The following is a 17,327-nucleotide window of genomic DNA, read 5'->3' on the forward strand; positions in this document are numbered from 1 at the left end:
GCGGAAACTACTTTGTTACATTGTAACTGTCGTTTACATTGTCACTTTTCAGTTACTTTCACAGTATCATCAATATATTGAGTTTAGCTTCTGTGTTTATTCAACAGTACTTTAGGGGTGCCCATGGTTCCCTAAATCATTCCTCTGGTCTCCATAGCTAGTTTCCTGGGCAGAGGCTATATCAGATTAAGCCTCAAATTGCCAAGCAAAGAAGGTATATCAACAGATAGGTCTATTCGAACACCTAGCTCCCAAGCAGGTGCCTGAAGAGTCACATGGACTAGACAGACCAAGGAATGTTGCAAAGCCTCGATGATAAACTTTCTGGAAGACAGAACGTTGTAGAATTCTGGGAGCTAACATTGGTGGGGAAGTGAAGTACAATGTAGTTACTTCAAACTCCTGAGATCAGGAGTGACAGGTCAGCACCCTCGGTCACAGCTAGCCCCCACTTGCTGTGTTTAGTAAGGAGTTAGGCCATGTCCCCTTTCAGATCTCTAGAACCTCCCATACTACTTGCCATACAGAAGCCATCTGTAATTTCTGTTGAATAACCGGCTAGAGAGTAACTAGAGGCAAAGGGCAGTGGAAGCAGATGGATCTTTTAAGAGTGGAGGCAAGCTGGAGCAAAGCAGCTGCTGCCCCAGGGCAGAGCAACTAGATCAGAGCGAGATGGATGTAGAAGATCTTAGCTTAGATGATGCTGGGGCCTTTGCTGAGTATAAAGTACCAAAAAAAAAAAAAAAAAAAAAAAAAAAAAAAAAAAAAAAAAGCAGTAACTGGAGCCCAAAGGAGAAGAGCAGAGGAGCATTGGTACTGGTGAATCAATGGGAGATCAGTGTGGCCTATGCTATATCCCCAGGCACTGGGGAATAACAGGCTGTGTCTATCAGTCATGCTAATTGGGACCGGTCACCACACCCGGGTCCAAAAGGAACTAAATCCACTGACAACTCTCTTGAAACTCTGCATTTACTTCTCACTGTCTGTAAGGTACTTCCTGCTAACAACCCTTCTTGTAGCCATTTGTCTTTTTCGTACTAGACTGTAATCAGTTGAAAGGGAAGGCTGTGTCTTAATCACTGTGCTGTGGCTGGTCATAGTGAACACATCAGGCAGTACTGGTCTCTGCACCTTTAGCACATCCTCTGTATTGGTTTATTTGATGGCCTCAGTGTTTAGACTACGAGCTCAATGGACTTGTGTCAGATTAATGTTTCCTTTCCCTTTGGAACTTAATTTTGCAAACTTCTGTTGGCTTAAATTGTGTTCAGGTGAGTGGATGAATGAATAAATGGAAGACGGTAAAAATGTGGGGCGAGGGCGTCAAAAAAAAAAAAAAAAAAAAAAAAAAAAAAAAACCATGCTGTTCAGGCACTGCATTTTCTCTTATTTATCTGTGTCATCGTGGCATCGATAAACCTGTAAAAACTTGGAAGATGGTGGTGGAGGGTCTATGATTTACATACAGTTTAAATGGAATACACATTGTGGATCTTCCTAGGCAGATCTCTAGTCACTGCCTTAGAGAACAACCCGAGGCAAAGGGCAATGGAAGCAGATGGATCTTTTAAGAGTGGAGGCAAGCTGGAGCAAAGCAAATGGTGCCTGAAGCAAAGGGAGCTAGCTACCAGAGCATGGGAGAGACACGAATTAAGGCGGGGGGGGGAGTACACTTCTAGTTGCTAAGATCAGGACCAACAGATAGCTCGGCACCTGCACTAAAGGAAGATACCTTGTAGCCAAATGACTGATTTGTAGGTCCTCATTGAGTTCCATTTGAATGAATCAATGGCACACCACCACGGTAACTGTTTTCTTGTGCAACGAAATTTAAGGTTGACCGTGAAAAGAAAAAAAAATTAAAGACTGATGAAACAATGTATAAAAACATTGGATCCAGAGTGTAAATCCACTCCCATTGCAGGAAACATGGTCAGATCAAAGCCTCGCTGGATAGTCAGGATTTCTTTTTAAAAAATGGTTTTCCTTCGCAGAGGCCAGCCGAAAATTACAAAAGTTGACCCTCACATAAGGTATACTATGGCCCCAAGCATTGTTCTAATGTGGTTTGTATACATGAACTCATTTCTCACATTTTGTGAGGGATAACAATATGCTCTCCATTTTAGAACTGACAAATCTGAGAGGTGGGTAATATAATGTGATCAAGGTCATAGAGCTGGAAGTGAGGAAGCTGAGATTCAGTGAAGTGTATGGCTCAAATAAGCTAAAAAAATGCTGGTTTAGGTATGTAGCTCGTTTATGTGGAATATATAAAGAAAAGTGTTCATCTTTTTTGATTATGGCAACTCCAGCATTTACAAAGAGGCAGCCAGCTATTACATCAGGGACGGTAATACATGCTTCAGTTGCATCCTTAGTCTTCTTCACAATAAACTTGGGAGGCATTTCATCCTCATTTCCAAGACATTTCCCCTCCCAAAAAAAAAAAAAAAAAAAAAAAAAGAAAGAAAGAAAAAAAAAAGGTTGAGCGATTAAAACGATTAGCCCCGAAGACGGCCATGCAAACAGGCAAATTACACTGGGAACTCTGTCTTTGCTGGCAGTGAAATCAGGCGAAAGGAAGACCCCATAGGGATGCTAGGAGAGCACAATGAAATAATGGATGTAAAAAGGCCTCGACGAACAAGTGCAAGGACTCAGGCCTGTGCATTTGCGTCGCGGGAAAACCGGTTCCCCAAGACCTGGTCCCAGGCTTTCTGGCCCCAACCCAGCGCCTTCTCCTCCCAGTGCCCAGCTTTCTCTTCCAATCTCTTTCTCTGGCTCCTTCGCTCCAGCCCCCAAAGCCTCAGCCGGGCGGCAGAGCGGAGAATAGAAGCTACGCGCGCGAGCAGGAGGCGGGGCTGTCGCCCCGAACCTTTCGAGGGGCCGGTCTGCGCGCGTGCGCCATTCTTCGGCGGCTTCAACCGCCCCGGCTCGGTGGCCAATCACAGTCCCCGGCGCGCTCGAGACGTCAACGTCCTGTGGGTCGTGTGCGTGCGGAGGGAGGCAACGTAAGGGCGCTCGGCGAGCCCGTCTCTCCTCGAATGAAAGGAAACAACCCCTGGCGACGGAGCCCCGCTCTTCGGCAGTGCCGAAGAACCGACTCCCGCCTTCCCCATCTCCCCTCGTGGACGCTGTCCTCCCTTCGCCCAGTCGTGAGCCCCACTGGTGAGTTCCCCGCGGTAACCAGGGGCCCCCCATTCTCTATCTGGCGGGAGAAGACGAAGAGGATGGCGGTGGCCAGGCCGCCGCCCCTGCTCGTTGTTACGGGGGGGGGTCCTCGCGGTGGTCTTCTTCATTGTCAGGGACCCCCAGAGGCGCCGCGCATTGTCGGTGCTCCCTACAGAGGCTGGCAACCGAGTACCGCGGGGGCGCTGAGGGACATGCTAGGCGGCAGCCTGGACTTCGGGGGAGGGGGCTTCGCATGGGAGGAGAGAAAAACTGGGATGGGGGGGTTCAAAAAAAAAAAAACCTCTGCCGTCACTTAGATGGTTTTAATGGTAAGGGGGGCGACTCTACTTTCGAAGTGTAAGAGGGAAAAAAATGGTTAGGATGGCATGAGGGTGAGCCTTACGGAATGAGGGGGAGAAAAAGAAAAACTCCCTGGTAAGGAGAATCGGGTGAAAGTGATGGATACGGAGATGCTTTGGAGTCACGTCCTTAGAGGACGAACTCCTGGGGAAGGGAGGAGTGTGAAGAAGGTGATATTTTCCTGAATTCCAGAGACTTGGCCAAGGACAATTGGAGGGGGGGAACCCCGACTTTCTGGCTGAAAGGAACCTACTGAAGTGCTGGGAAGGAAGAGACTTTTTCCGACTTTATCCAGAGCCTTGGTTAGACGGAGATCTAGGAGGCTGGTGTGCGATTGGGGAATAAATAACGGAGAGAATCCGCTCTGTTTCCTGTCTGGTCCTTTATTACATGGGCGAACAGCACGGCGTTCTTTTGCAATTTCTATTCGTTTCGATATTCTGTGTGAAAGTGAAAAACAAATCTTTTGATCTTTGAAAAGCCTTTAATTTTCCTCTGGTTCCTACGTAATATCGGGTCTTATTCATACAGTTCAAATTTCTTCACTACCCTTTGGCTTGAAACAACTGGAAAATTCCTTTAGTTTCTTTTTGAATAACCGCAAAAAAAAAAAAAAAAAAAAAAAAAAAAAAAAAAAAAAAGCAGTGCGAAGCATATAATAATATCGTGCAACCAAATTCAGGTGCCCTTCCGGTACATTTTCTATTCATTTATTTCTCTTCATTGCAACTTTGCTGATAGAATGACCGTGTTATCTTTGGAGGATCGCACTTATATCTATGAATTTCAACTGGCTTACATGCGGAAGGTTTTTCATCTTCCGGAACGGCAGTTTTTGTTTTGTTTGTTTTTCGGTAGAAAACATTATTTTCAGACACCAGCCATTGAATGAGCTCTCGAGTTGGTTCTCGAATACCCTCCTTGGTCATCCAGGTGGTTTCTCTCGATGCTTCACGGCATCTTGGAAAATCGGAAATGCATTCATTGTTTCAGCCGGGTATATTTTTCAGACATTTAAACAGTATTTCCCATAAAGATACTGTTGTTTCTTTCACCTTTATAAATGATCCCAAAATGTTACCTTTCTTTGAAGGGAAAGGTCTCATTGTCGGGTTAAAGTATTAAACTTTGAGCTTTGCTTGTTCTTGAAAAACCTTTAAATTAAAACGAAAGCTCTAAATAGATGTTTCCGAACCCCATAGTATTGCTGATTGAATGTCCTTATTTTGCTTAACCCTAGACCACAAGTGTGACAGCAGTAGATAAAAATCTGTATTTTTTTTTGATAGACAGTTTTGTTAGGCGTCATTGTTTCCATGATGGGCTCTGCTGGTGCATGTTTTATAAGGCAGATGTAAAAAACCAGCAAGCTGTGCACACATGTATTATTTGAATTTTAGTGGAAAAATTCAATTAGTCATTGCATAGCAGGGCAAGATTTTAATCGTTTGTTGCACATTTGTGTGTTTCTGTTCACTTTACAAATAAAATATAAATTATCTAGAAATACACGAATGTTTTACAATGCAAAGTAAGTATATGCATATATATTCTCTTAGATTTTGGAATCTTTGTTATCTAGAAAAGCAGGTTCTGAAAATTAAGATAAAAAAAACACTGTTGATTAATTAAAAGTGGCAATATTCAATAAAGAGTGTGTGTGGGGGGGTACCATTTCAGAGTCAGTTTTGGGAATAAAGAATGATGTTCCCTCTAAGTATTTTTCTTATCTTCAGCCATTTTTTTTGTTAAAGCTAGTGCTAGGATTGTGTAGTGATAGCACATGAAAGATGCTTATGAAGATTAGATTTATACTGTACTATCCTTTCAGCTGGTCTGGATGACCTGCAGAAATGCTGAATACATCATGGTGACTTACCAGTGCCTATTATTCATTGCACAGTAGTAAAGAAAACACATTTAGAACTCCAGTAGCAGATCTGGGTGCTATTTATGAATCTTGGTGTTTTTGCATAGCTCTAAAAACTGGAGCAGCTATATTTTTCATAAAGCAAGTGAACATATACTTGCCCAAGCAAATGCAAACACACTTCCTCTTTTGTTTCTTTTGTTTTTCTGCATTTTTTTCAGTGCTAAAAGATTTGCTGCCTATTTCCAATCAGTTTTACAGTTTCTAGCCAGTGTTCTGCAATAAGCATTATTGAGAAGTACCCCATGGCACTTGGGAGACTGAGGTATTTAAAATTATAGACAGCATTAAGAGTTTGTTCAAGCCCATCAAAGGAGAGACAGAAAGACCTTTGAAGTCTTGTTCAAAAGCAAAGAGTAGATAAAAATTAATAGAAGAAATATTTTCTTTTGTGGCTTTATATTGTGTTACATCCTGATGAGCCACTGAGAATAGCTCTAAATGGCGCATTACCTTTGCTGCTGCTGGTGGTGGTGGTGAAGAGATGCTTCTCAGAGAGTTACCAACTGAGTTAGTGAGCCAAGTTTCTAAGCACAAGGTCCTGAAAATATTTAAATGTGTATAAATGGCAATAAGTTAATAAGCTAATTTGAAGACAGAAATTTGAGATTCTATTGATTGTGATGAGTGTTATAGCAATCTAGGTGAGCTGCTTATTCCCAGTAATTGGGCGAATTATACAGATCAAAACACTGATTTGAAATTGGTTGAGTGATGGTATTAAATGATCTGTGCTGAAAATGATGATCCAAATCTGTAGACTTCTGTGTTACAGTTTTTCTTCCCCTTTTTGGTTTGACTGTACAACCTATAATTATAATCTGATCAAATGTAAGGCTCATTCAGAACTTCCCACTGCACAGCACTGCTAACTGATGTATGGAAGTTACTGAATGTAGGAGACCACGGTCAGATTGGCTTTTTTTTCATAAGTAGACTTGGGATAAATCTCAGTCAAATAAAATGCTTTAGTAACGACTTCGGCCCTAAAGACTGTGTTTTATGGTACAATGTTAGAAGCTTTGTTATTTCATTACATGAAAAAGGAACAGAATAGCAATAGTCTCAGGTCAAAAACATGCTTTTCTTAAATTTGAAGTATTTCAAGGTTTAAAAACAATTGTTTCAAAGTTGTTCTTAATTTTACTTTTAATACTTTATTCATTATGGGAACTGGAAGAAATTAAGCAATTAAAGAATTCAGTTCTCTCAATATTTTGTAGTATTCTTTATAGTTTTGAATTGTTGCTAGATCTTTATAACGTTGTTTCCTTGATAGACATATACCTAAACTTGAAAAATGTTTTTTATCTTTAATTATACTAGTGGAAAATTTAATTTTGGGAGTTTTGTTTTTCTGTATGTTTTTGAGATGAGTCCTCAGGCTCATTTGTGGCCCAGGCAGGCCTCATACTCATGATCTTTTGCCTGAAGCTCCTAAGTGCTAAGATTATAGCCATTCATCACTATATGTAGCTGTGATATACATTCTTAGCACACAGTAATTTTATTTTACATATTTTCTAATTTGAATTTATTTTGATTTCTCTGAATTACTCTAGATTTGATTGCATTCCTGCCACTTCTTCCTCTCCCTTTCTTAACATGTATTATGTATGGAAGGCATCTTGGATTTTTTAATATTTAGCTATATTAATATTTAAGTAACTATTAAAACCATTGTGTGGCTAAGTATTAGCTAATTTTTAATTGAAATTAACCATTTTGTTGCCGTTCTTATTCTCTGTAGCATTTGTTGAGGCTTAAAGTGGCATTCTCTAAACAATTTAAAAATCATGTCAAGCTCAATCGAACAGAAAAAAGGGTCTACGAGACAGCGCAAATGTGGCTTTTGTAAGTCAAATAGAGACAAGGAATGTGGACAATTGCTGATATCTGAAAACCAGAAGGTGGCAGCACACCATAAGTGCATGGTGAGTATATTGGCATCCATCAAGAGACCTCAAAACCATTCTTGAGAAAGATTCTTAATAACTAACATGTTATATTAGTATTGCTAAATATGAAAGCAAAAATGGTTAGATTTTTTTAAGGAATGGTTTAACACTATGCAATGTTATTTTAATAGCAAATTCATTTTAAGTTTAACATTTTAGTCATTGTCTTGATGTAATTATATGTGAACTGTAATTTTTTTCAAATATTACTTATAGCTGTTTTCGTCTGCTTTGGTATCCTCACATTCTGATAATGAGAGTCTTGGTGGATTTTCGATTGAAGATGTCCAAAAGGAAATTAAAAGAGGCACAAAACTGGTAAGTTGGTATTTCTGCCTCTTTAGCATAGAATTACATAAAACTCATGAAGAAGAAAATTACTTTTTAAAAAATGTATTTATTACTTTGTAAATTTCCTATAATTTTAAACTGTGGGCTGTTTTTTATTTTCTAGCAAGTAAATCCAAAGCTTGATTTGTTTACAACTCAACAGAAAGGAGTGAATCAATACCTTGAAACATTTCTTCTCAAAAAGAAAATCTTCTTAAAGCCTGTGATCACTTACAAAATAAAGAGTTTACTTAATTTGCATGTATCATTTAAAATTTTCTTCAAATGTACTTTTCATAATTCTGGTATGTCTTCCCTTTTCATCATAAAGCTAGTATGGATTATCACAGACAGGTGACAGTGGCCCTCAGCAGGAAAATGATAACTCCTGCTAACCGATTCTTGGTCTGGGGTTTGGTTATATGGCACAGCATGTATGACTTTGGATAACTTTTGGTGAATTTTCCAGGAGTTTTTCCGAAGCTGCGCTAGAGTTATGTTCCTGTAGTTGCCTTCACCACCCATAACCAGATTGGCAAGATGTTATATTGCTCCTTGGGAAAAGTAGCCTCATCTCATTTGGTATTTACAACTCCTGACTTATCATGCAATACTTAATTGATAGAAAGATTTCTTTTCATTTGGCTGGTTTTCTTGATTGATCTCTTAATTGAAATTATATCCATTGTTATAGTGAGATCTTAATTGTGAATGTATCTTAGCATTAATGAGATTTTTTTTCCTTTGATGACTTTTCATTGCTTCATGTAACTGTAGTATGCTAATCTTTTTAAAGAGACCAGTACACCATGTTTTTATTTCCTGGTCCTTAAAACAATTTCCGATATAATAAGAGAATGCTATTTCCTTGAAAATAGTGCTATAAACCTTATTGCTCCCCTTATTCTTTGTCATTATAAGTAATTTTTTTTCTTTTTGATGCGTTAAAACAGGGCCCACTTGACATTGCCTCCTATAGTCAAACCTGATATTGGCCCCTGATACTGAAAGAGGATTAAGAAACTCAGTGCCATTGTTTTGAATGTTACATGAAGCAGAAGTATACATCTGTCATTGTTGCTATATCGAATCAAGATTTAATTCATTTGAACCTGTTTGTAAAGAAAATACCAGAACTTGACATGTTTTACTATTTGGAACTATTTTGTGTTGAATGTCATAAACTGGTGTATTAATTTCTCCTCCACCACCCCCACCCCAGGTGTAGTGTGCTATAAGTAACTCAAGTTGCTCCTTGATCTAGTGAGTGGAATAATATTGAGGGTTAAATGTCTAGAAATAGTAATAGACTTGGGCTTGAATCCCTTCTCTGTCACTAACTGGGTGATTCTGAGTAAGTTATTTCCTTCCCTAAGCCATGCATTCTTCTATACGGAATAATGAGCTACATGCCTCGCAGAGTTATTACTAGGATTAGAAGAGAATATGCAGGACTAAGTATGGTGCTCAGCACATAGTTAAGACTTGGTCCATGGTAGCCACCTCTGTGGTTATTCCTTATAGATGAAAATAAAATCCTGTTAAAGTCATTGAGGACTAGTGAAAGCATGTTAAGCAGACAAGTCATGAGATCAAATATTTGTAGGTGTCTGAGATCTAATCCATGCCTTAAATATGTAGAACAAATGCTTTACTCCTAAACTACACCTCCAGCCCTATAGCCTTTTTTTCGGGAAAATTAACATGGATATATTAATGTGATCTTAGACAAGTCACTAACTTCCTTGTCTTTTGCCACTTATCAGTAGATACTGTTTTATCATCACATACTAAACAGCAGTGACCAGAAATTGTTATAAAAGGTAGAAGGGTTTACCATAAGCTGGTGGGATGACTCATTGCTAGAAAATTTCTCAAGTATTCACACTGTTGCCAAACACTAATTCACTAAGACTTATGACTGGTTTCAAAAGCTAGTTGACACTGTGGGTGTCTTGCATTGTGGGATATCAGCAAAAGACGAATGTATTGGAGCCTGGACTCTTTTCTTCTTTGTCATCCATACTCATAGAATTTAAATTACTTATATGGTGAATTGGAGAGTAGCATTTATATGTTTCAGTTTGAAATGACTTCTTAAATTTTACATTTTTTATTTTATGTGCATGAGTGTTTGCCTGCTTATATATGTGTATGGGCACTATGTGCATGCCCAGGGCACATGGAGGCCAGAGGAGGAGATTGGATTTCCCCAGTATTGGAACTGCCGTGTAGATAATTCTCTGAAAAGATCCTCTGAAAGAGCAACAAGTGTCCTTAGCTACTGAGCCATCTCATTAGCCTCTTAAAATTTTCTCTAAGACTTAGTTTTGTTTCACTTCTGTGCATGTTTGCTTCTGTGTACAGGTCTGTTTATATGAGTGCAGCTTCTCAGGGAGGCCAGAAGAAAGAAAGCATTGGCTTCCCTGAAGCAGGAATTATAGGCAGTTATGAGTTGCCTGATATTAATGCTGGTAGCAGAACTTGAGTTTTCTACAAAAGTAGTATATTCTCTTAAATGCTAAGTTCTCCAGGCACTGAAATAACAGCTTTTAGTTTTCCTCTTTACATTATATTGTTTTCCTTTCAATGAGGTTCTGCCAATTGACCAATACTCTTGATTTTAGTTTTTTTCCCCCCTGGTGTAGCTTTGTCTAAATAATAAAAAGACCATAGAACAAATAGGAAAGAATAAAAAATAGATTTATATATTTAAAGTACATATAAGCCACATAACTTGGCTTCTCTAGTCAGCTTTTTAAAGCTTTAAAGCATTTGATTCTGTGAGCCTTTTTGCTCTGGTTCTTAAGTATCTTGAGATGAAAAGGATTATGGGTACCTACTGAAAACAGTCAAAAGCAGGAGCCTGGGCTGCTGTGCATTCATGGTAAAATTCAGTCAGTACCTCGTGTTGCTCCTGAAGGTGTTTGCTCCATGGAAGAGGGGCTGACTCAGGGCTTGATGCAGGCTGCAGGTGGCTGGTTGGAAATCTTGCAGAGGTGGGAATGCTCAGTAGAGCAAGAAATGTGGGTATGTGGTTCCTGCAGGTATACGGTTCCTGTACCCATAAGCACATTTCCACATCAGCTTCAAGGATCAGAGAGAGAAAGCTATTTTGTATGAACATATTTATTATTTATCTCTTTTCTCCATTATATTAAATAAATAGACCCAAAGCTGTGCTTGGTGGAGCATGTAATTTCCAAATAAAGTAATAAATAACCTTTGCTTTTTAAAAATTTGTCGTGAGAACCTTGTGAGTTGTATTTGAAGAATATATTCTTTCTGAAGCAATTTGATGCGATCACTAAGATCTAACACTGATAGTTACTTTTACTAATTGCTACCTGTGTCAGATAGATAACGGATGTCAAAAGAATTCAGGAGGTCATGTAGTTTTCACCTTCCTTACCCCTAGGCAAGATTACCTAAGTCACCCAGGATGGAATGCTCCTCTGCCCTGTTCTGCCATTAGGAAACTGATTCTACTCAAGTCACACAAAATAAGAACAGTAATGTATTTGAGAAACTCACCCCTCCGTAATTCAAACACATCTCTTAATTTGAAGCTCTTTATTCTAAATTTTTCATTAAAGAAATATTCAGGTTTTTCCCTTCCCTTTATTTAAAAAGAATTCTTCCTATACACAGTGGCCATTCTCACATGATTCTTAAACTGTCCTATTTTTAAATAAGAATTTTCTACCACACCGTATAAACTCCCCTGAATGAATGTTTTATACTTTTTCTAGTAGTAGAACCAGCCGACATTGAGGGTTTGATATGTGCTGAGGACTAAGCTAGCTTAAGTACATGATCCTAATCAATCCGCACAATCATACTGCAAGAAATCAAAGTATTTGTTCCTGCTTTACACAAAGGGAAACTAAGGCTCAGAGAAGTAAAGTCTGTGGTCATATAGCTAGCACATGGCCGACTACAGATTTGAACCCATGGCTGGAGCTCCTAATCATCAGGTTATATACTAGCTGTTTTTTTTTTAAAGTTGCTCCATGTCAAATCACACTTTTTAAAAAAAGTATGATAGCTTTCTAATGCAGATTGCCAAATTTAGGAATACTCAGATTTCTATTTAATGTATTTTGTCAATAGCATTTTCTGGCTAATTGTTAGGACAGAAATCTCTTAAGTATCCCAGGTAAAAATATTTTTACACCCAAGATACTTTTTGTAGTCTCTGACCATAAGAAAATGCATTCTACATTGTGTTTACTCAGTAGGAGGGGGGCATGTGGCATGGCAGAGGCAGGGTGTGTATAGTTATGATCTAAATAGACAACTCCTAGGGTGTGTTCATTTTTTTTGGAGGGTGTTCCCTATTTAAAAGGTTAAGATTTCTTCCTAGAGATAGTCAGGTACTAGAATGAATATAGGAAATCCATTGAGTTTTACCAGAGTGAGTTGAGTAAGAATGGTTAAATATCAGACAAGAGTTTTAACTCAGTATGAAAAAGAAACTGCGATGTTTTTTGGAGACAGGTTCTATGCCACGGCTACTGTAGAGAGTGAAGAAGCATAATGTCACAATTTCCTGCCTGCTTTCTGCCCATGTCCTGCAGGCATGCTCCCCTCCACCTGTCTAGACCAGTATTTATAACCTTCCACCCTGAAATCGGATTCTCTTTCTTTCTCAGTCTCTTTCCTTCAACCCTCACACATCCATTTTGTAGATTCTCTTTTTGAGCATGCTTTGTCTTTTAAAGACTTACTTATTTTATGTATATGAGTTCACTGTAGCTGTCTTCAGACACACCAGAAGAGGGCATCAGATACCATTACAGATGGTTGTGAGCCACCATGTGATTGCTGGGAATTGAACTCAGGACCTCTGGAAGAGCAGTCAGTGCTGTTAACCGCTGAACCATCTCTCCAGCCTGTCTTTTCTTTCTTAATGGTGTCCTATATCAAGCTTTCCTCTTCTTGTTTTCTATTAAACATAACCACTAGTACTTGCTTACCTGCTTTTAATAGCTACTGCCAGGCTTGTGAGATGGTTCAGCTCTGGTAAAGGTGCTTGTCAAGGAGCCCGTCAGCCTGAGTTTGTTCCGTAGGAAGCACATGGTGGAAGGAGAGAACCAATATGATCCTGAGAAATCCTGCCTTTTTCTAGCCTGGTCTCCTTTCCCAGCTTTTCAGATATCATCTCTGTATTCCTTCACTCCTACTTCACAAAAGTTCCTTTTGTATGGCTCAGCTCAAACTCATGCTTGTCTCTGCCACATAGACCAGCATTGCATGCTTCGTAGTCAGGACACATGGACACGCTTTTTCTTCCATGGAACTGTGGTCTCCGAGAGAGTTGAAACTATACTCTCTTTGCCTGGTGTAGCATCACATGTGCATAGTACATGGAAGTGTTTGGCACAGTGCTTCAAATCTTCTTTGTGCTCAGTACTGTTCTAATACATAAGTGGGCACTGATCAGTCCTTACATTTCAAAGAGGAATGGGTCTGGAGAGGAGAAAGTGAGAAGTCTTTAATAATGGGCTGGATTTAAACAAATAGCATAACAATTCCTGATTTGGTTAATCAGTGTAGTGTTGTTTTGAGGTTTTGGCAGTTTGAAAGGGGTGTAGAATGAACTTTGTTTTTTTAAAAAAAAGCCTGGTTATTTCTTCAGTATGATGGGGAATGTGTATTTCTCAAATATAAGAAATGTTTTCAGATGCCTCTTTAAGCATCATTCACCCAGTGTTGTTACTTTTGTTATATTCTTGGGCATTATATTTGTCAGTAAACCTTAGATTTTTACCTTTATGTGTGTTTATCAAATATTCCAGCACCTACTTCATGACATGCATAGTGCTGTATACTTTGGAAATAGACTTGAAATAAATTAGCCTTAGAAGTTAAGAGTGCCTTGGGAGAGCTGGGAAAGAAGAGCACAGCTGGTGTACCTGAGAAGTCAGAAGGCTTTGTGGGAAATGACATCTAAGTCTGGTGCAGTGACCCACATCATTAGTGTCAGCCCTTAGGAGGCTGAGGCATCAGGAGGAGGTTGGGAGTTCCTAGGAAGCTTAGGCTACAGAGAATTACCTTTTCCTGTAAAAACAAAACAAAACAAACACAAAAATGTGTTCTCATACTGTGGAACTCAAAGGTGGAAGGGAGGATTTCAAGGAAGAGGCGTTGGGTGACCGTGGATGCTATGTAAATTCTTAACCAGTGATACTTCACCAACTTGAATAAAGGAGAAAAGCACACCTTGGCTTTTATAATATAGAGTCTCACTATATACTCTAGGCTGACTCTGAAATTCTCCCACCCCAATCTTCTGACTGCTAGGAGTACAGGTGTCTGTCATGAGGCAAACTTTTTCATAAAATACCAGATAATAGCGTTGTAAGGCTTTCCCTCAGCTATTTGGGCTTAAGTTTTATCAAAGGCAGCAAAGAAACAAATGCTTATTGCTGTGTTGCAGTTAAACTTCATTTACAAGAACAAGAAGTAGGCCATGTTGCTCTCCCAGGACATTTGCCATAGAGTATCTGGGGAGGAAAAGAGGTAAATTTTCACCATGAAGATTTTTGTCTTCATCTTTTAACTGTGTGCATATGCATTATGAATGTATTCATGCAAGTGGGAATTCTTTTAAAAAGCCAGTTATGGCAGGCAGGTTAATTTTCATGTCAGTAGGTATTTTATCAGAAATTTCTATTCAGGTGAGCTTTATTTTGTGGTGATTAAGTAGAATAAGCAGTGATGGAGAAAACTGTCTTTGGCTATTATGGAAATGCCTTTATTTAAATGCAGTCTTTTTTCCCTTTGCCCCCCTGTAGTAGTTTTTATAATTGGAACACTGTAACGTTATGTCATAAAATTCTCTTTTGCGTTTGCTAATGGAGGAGAACCAAAACCAATAATATAACACCAGAGCTTTAGGAGGTGCAGTTAGCTGCTAGACTGTTTGCATAGCATGTTCAAGGATCTGAGTTCAATCCTCAGAGCCTCCAAAACAACTGACCAGTAATGTCAAATAATTTCTGTGTGGCTTGGGGAACTCTGTTGGTGCTCACTTGAGTATACCTGCGTTTTGGGCCTTTTTCACAGATTAAATATAGCAAGCAGCCTGGCAGTTCACAGTATTCTCAGCTGCAAAGGCTCATAGCTGAGAAAAATCTAAACAAAAAAGTGTGCGCTTGCAAAATGCCTGAAATTTTCAGTCGAAGAAAGGGAAACAAGAAACTTGAAATGCTCCAATGGGAGAATGTGTTTTTCTTATCCTACATGGTTTGGGTAATTAGATCGAGTTGGAACAGCTGAGAATTCAGCAGGTCATAGGGGGTTAAATTAGGCAAGATGTCCCAGTCCAAGTTTCCTGTCCTTCAGATTCCAAGTCTCCCTCCACTACCATTTACTCTGGTAAAATATATGACAAGTGCTTTTCATTGGCTCTAATTTTTTTAAAGGTACCTGGAATTTGAAGTCCAAATCTGTCTTGTAAGCAACTTGTCACTTTTCAAAGACTTGAGAGTGTTTTATTGAGGGCTTTTAGCTTCTTTTTTAGACCTTCTAAGCAAGTTTTTATTTGTGATCACCTAGAAAAAGACTGCTTTTGAAAACTAGAGTAAACCTATAATATAACATCGAAGCAGTTTGCAATTCATGCCCCATCTCTGGCAGTAATTTGGTGACTGTCAACTAACTAGGTAGGCCAGAGGCTGCTTCTGTCTATGTTGGCTACGTGAGGTATTATTATTTTAAACTATGATCCTGGAGTTGTGTAGCAGAATGGGGACATTTCTGACTGTTTGCCCTAACCGTACTGTCCTGCTTTCTGGTTTTTATGGGAGATAGTGTTATTACAGCCAAAAGAACGAGCTAGGCCACTGTAAGGTTTGTCTCTTGTGAAAACATCCTAGATATGGGTGTCTCTTTCTTCAGGTGCTTTTGACAGTCTGTGTCTTTGCCTTACAGGCTCAGGACTGTGGCTTCTTTTCATATCTTCCTTTGCATTTTCTGTATTCAAAGCAGTTTTTTGAAGCAAGTGTCTCCAGGGCAGTTAACCACATTGATCTGCTGTGAGAATGTGTGTGTGCTGGAAGTTTCTCTGTTCCAGCTGAGCTCTGTGAGACTGTTGTAAGGGTTTCCAGATAGCCATTGGATTCTAGTTTTCCACAGATGCTTTCTTTTTCTGCCTAGCCATCAAGTTGGCAACCTCCTTTTCATTTTCTTCCCCGCGGCTACCGAGGAAACCCTGTTTTTCCTTTTGATCCTTAAGACTTTGTTGAGACTTGGTTTCATTCTTGGCCTTGTTCAGTTGACTGAAGCGCAGGTATGCTTCTCTGTCTGCTTCCTAAGGTCCAGCTAAATTTTAGTCGATGAGTTCTTTGTGTTGCCTCTCATGCGTGACGTGGTTTCTCTTTCATCTGTGGGGTCAGCTCCTTGAGACCTGCTTCTGTGTTACAGCTTAACCCACTTTAGCATGCCAGAACTTCTGGCTGTTACCATGGCTTCTGAACCTACTACAGAAAGGCTGAGCAATCCCCTGTGGTAGAGCAGGATCTCCTTTCCTAAACTTGGAGCCAGAGATTCATAATTGAGTTTTCTCTGGTGAAGAAGGGGTAAAAGGAAAGCATTATCAGTGACAAGGGTTTTGCCTACCTAAAACAAGAACGTGGGATAGGATACAAGCAGAGTAAGCTGAGAATTAACATTTATACCTACATAGGAGACAGGAAATTAGCTCTCAAGAGAATATTTAGTCAGCCTCTCCCCTTTTGAACAGGGTAAGGACATCATTGTTCTTGAAAAACATGTTCCTGTCAGATTAGTTTTTCTTTTCCCACATTTGAAGACAACCAGGACACATTGGAAGTGTGATTTAAAAAAAAATGGCAGCTGACACTCTTCTGGACGACAAGTAGTGGTAAAGAGTGAGTGACAAACTTCGGAGCAGGTGTTCTTTGTAAAGGTAGACACTGGCTTGTTTTGGAGACTTTGTACCCCAGCTGGCTTAAAACTCACAGACCTGACCCTGCTTCTAACTCCCTAGAACAGAGATTAAGACATGTGCCAGTGTGCTCAACATGCTTTTAAATTAAATTTTCATTTGTTGAACATTTCAGACATGTATGCTATTTTTATCATATGTACCTGCCATTACCTCTCTCCAATAGCTCCTAATGCCCCCACCTTGTCACCCTGCTAACTTCTTGGCCTTCCTTTTGTTATTCCTAGCCCCATGAGTCCAATTATTGCTGCCCATATGTGCATGTGTGTGAGGCCGTCCTCTGGGACAGTGCTTCTCCCTTCCTTTCTAGTGTTTTTTTTTTTTTTTTTTTTTTTTTTTTTTGTTTTGTTTTGTTTTAGGAAAAGCCTTCTCTTTTATTTCAATTTGATTTGCCATAGCATTTCAGAAATGGTTCTACCCACCTATCTTCTTTCCTGGCTTCTTTAATTATGATATTTATCTGTAAGCTTTCAATTTTGTTTCTAGAAGAGCTAATCTGTTCTCCTTCCATTCTGTGTTTATTGAACTGAATTGTCTTCAGTTTTACTTTTCCGGTTCTTGCTTATGTAGCTCATAAGTTATTTTGTGTGTTTTTTGT

The 17,327-nt window shown here is 39.4% G+C and overlaps 1 protein-coding gene across 1 annotated transcript in view; it reads left to right on the plus strand.

Moving 5' to 3' along the window:
* The first annotated feature begins 3,069 nt into the window (after positions 1–3,069).
* The window catches only part of PHF6 (PHD finger protein 6), a 41,687-nt gene continuing 27,429 nt past the window's right edge, over positions 3,070–17,327 (plus strand). The window contains exons 1-3 of the mRNA XM_080909626.1: positions 3,070–3,174; positions 7,218–7,401; positions 7,642–7,743. Of these exons, the coding sequence (XP_080765752.1) occupies positions 7,264–7,401; positions 7,642–7,743 (240 nt within the window). The 5' untranslated portion in view covers positions 3,070–3,174; positions 7,218–7,263. The remainder of the gene's footprint in view (positions 3,175–7,217; positions 7,402–7,641; positions 7,744–17,327) is intronic.

The sequence above is a fragment of the Micromys minutus genome (assembly GCF_963924665.1).
Source record: "Micromys minutus genome assembly, chromosome: X".
NCBI lineage: Eukaryota > Metazoa > Chordata > Mammalia > Rodentia > Muridae > Micromys > Micromys minutus.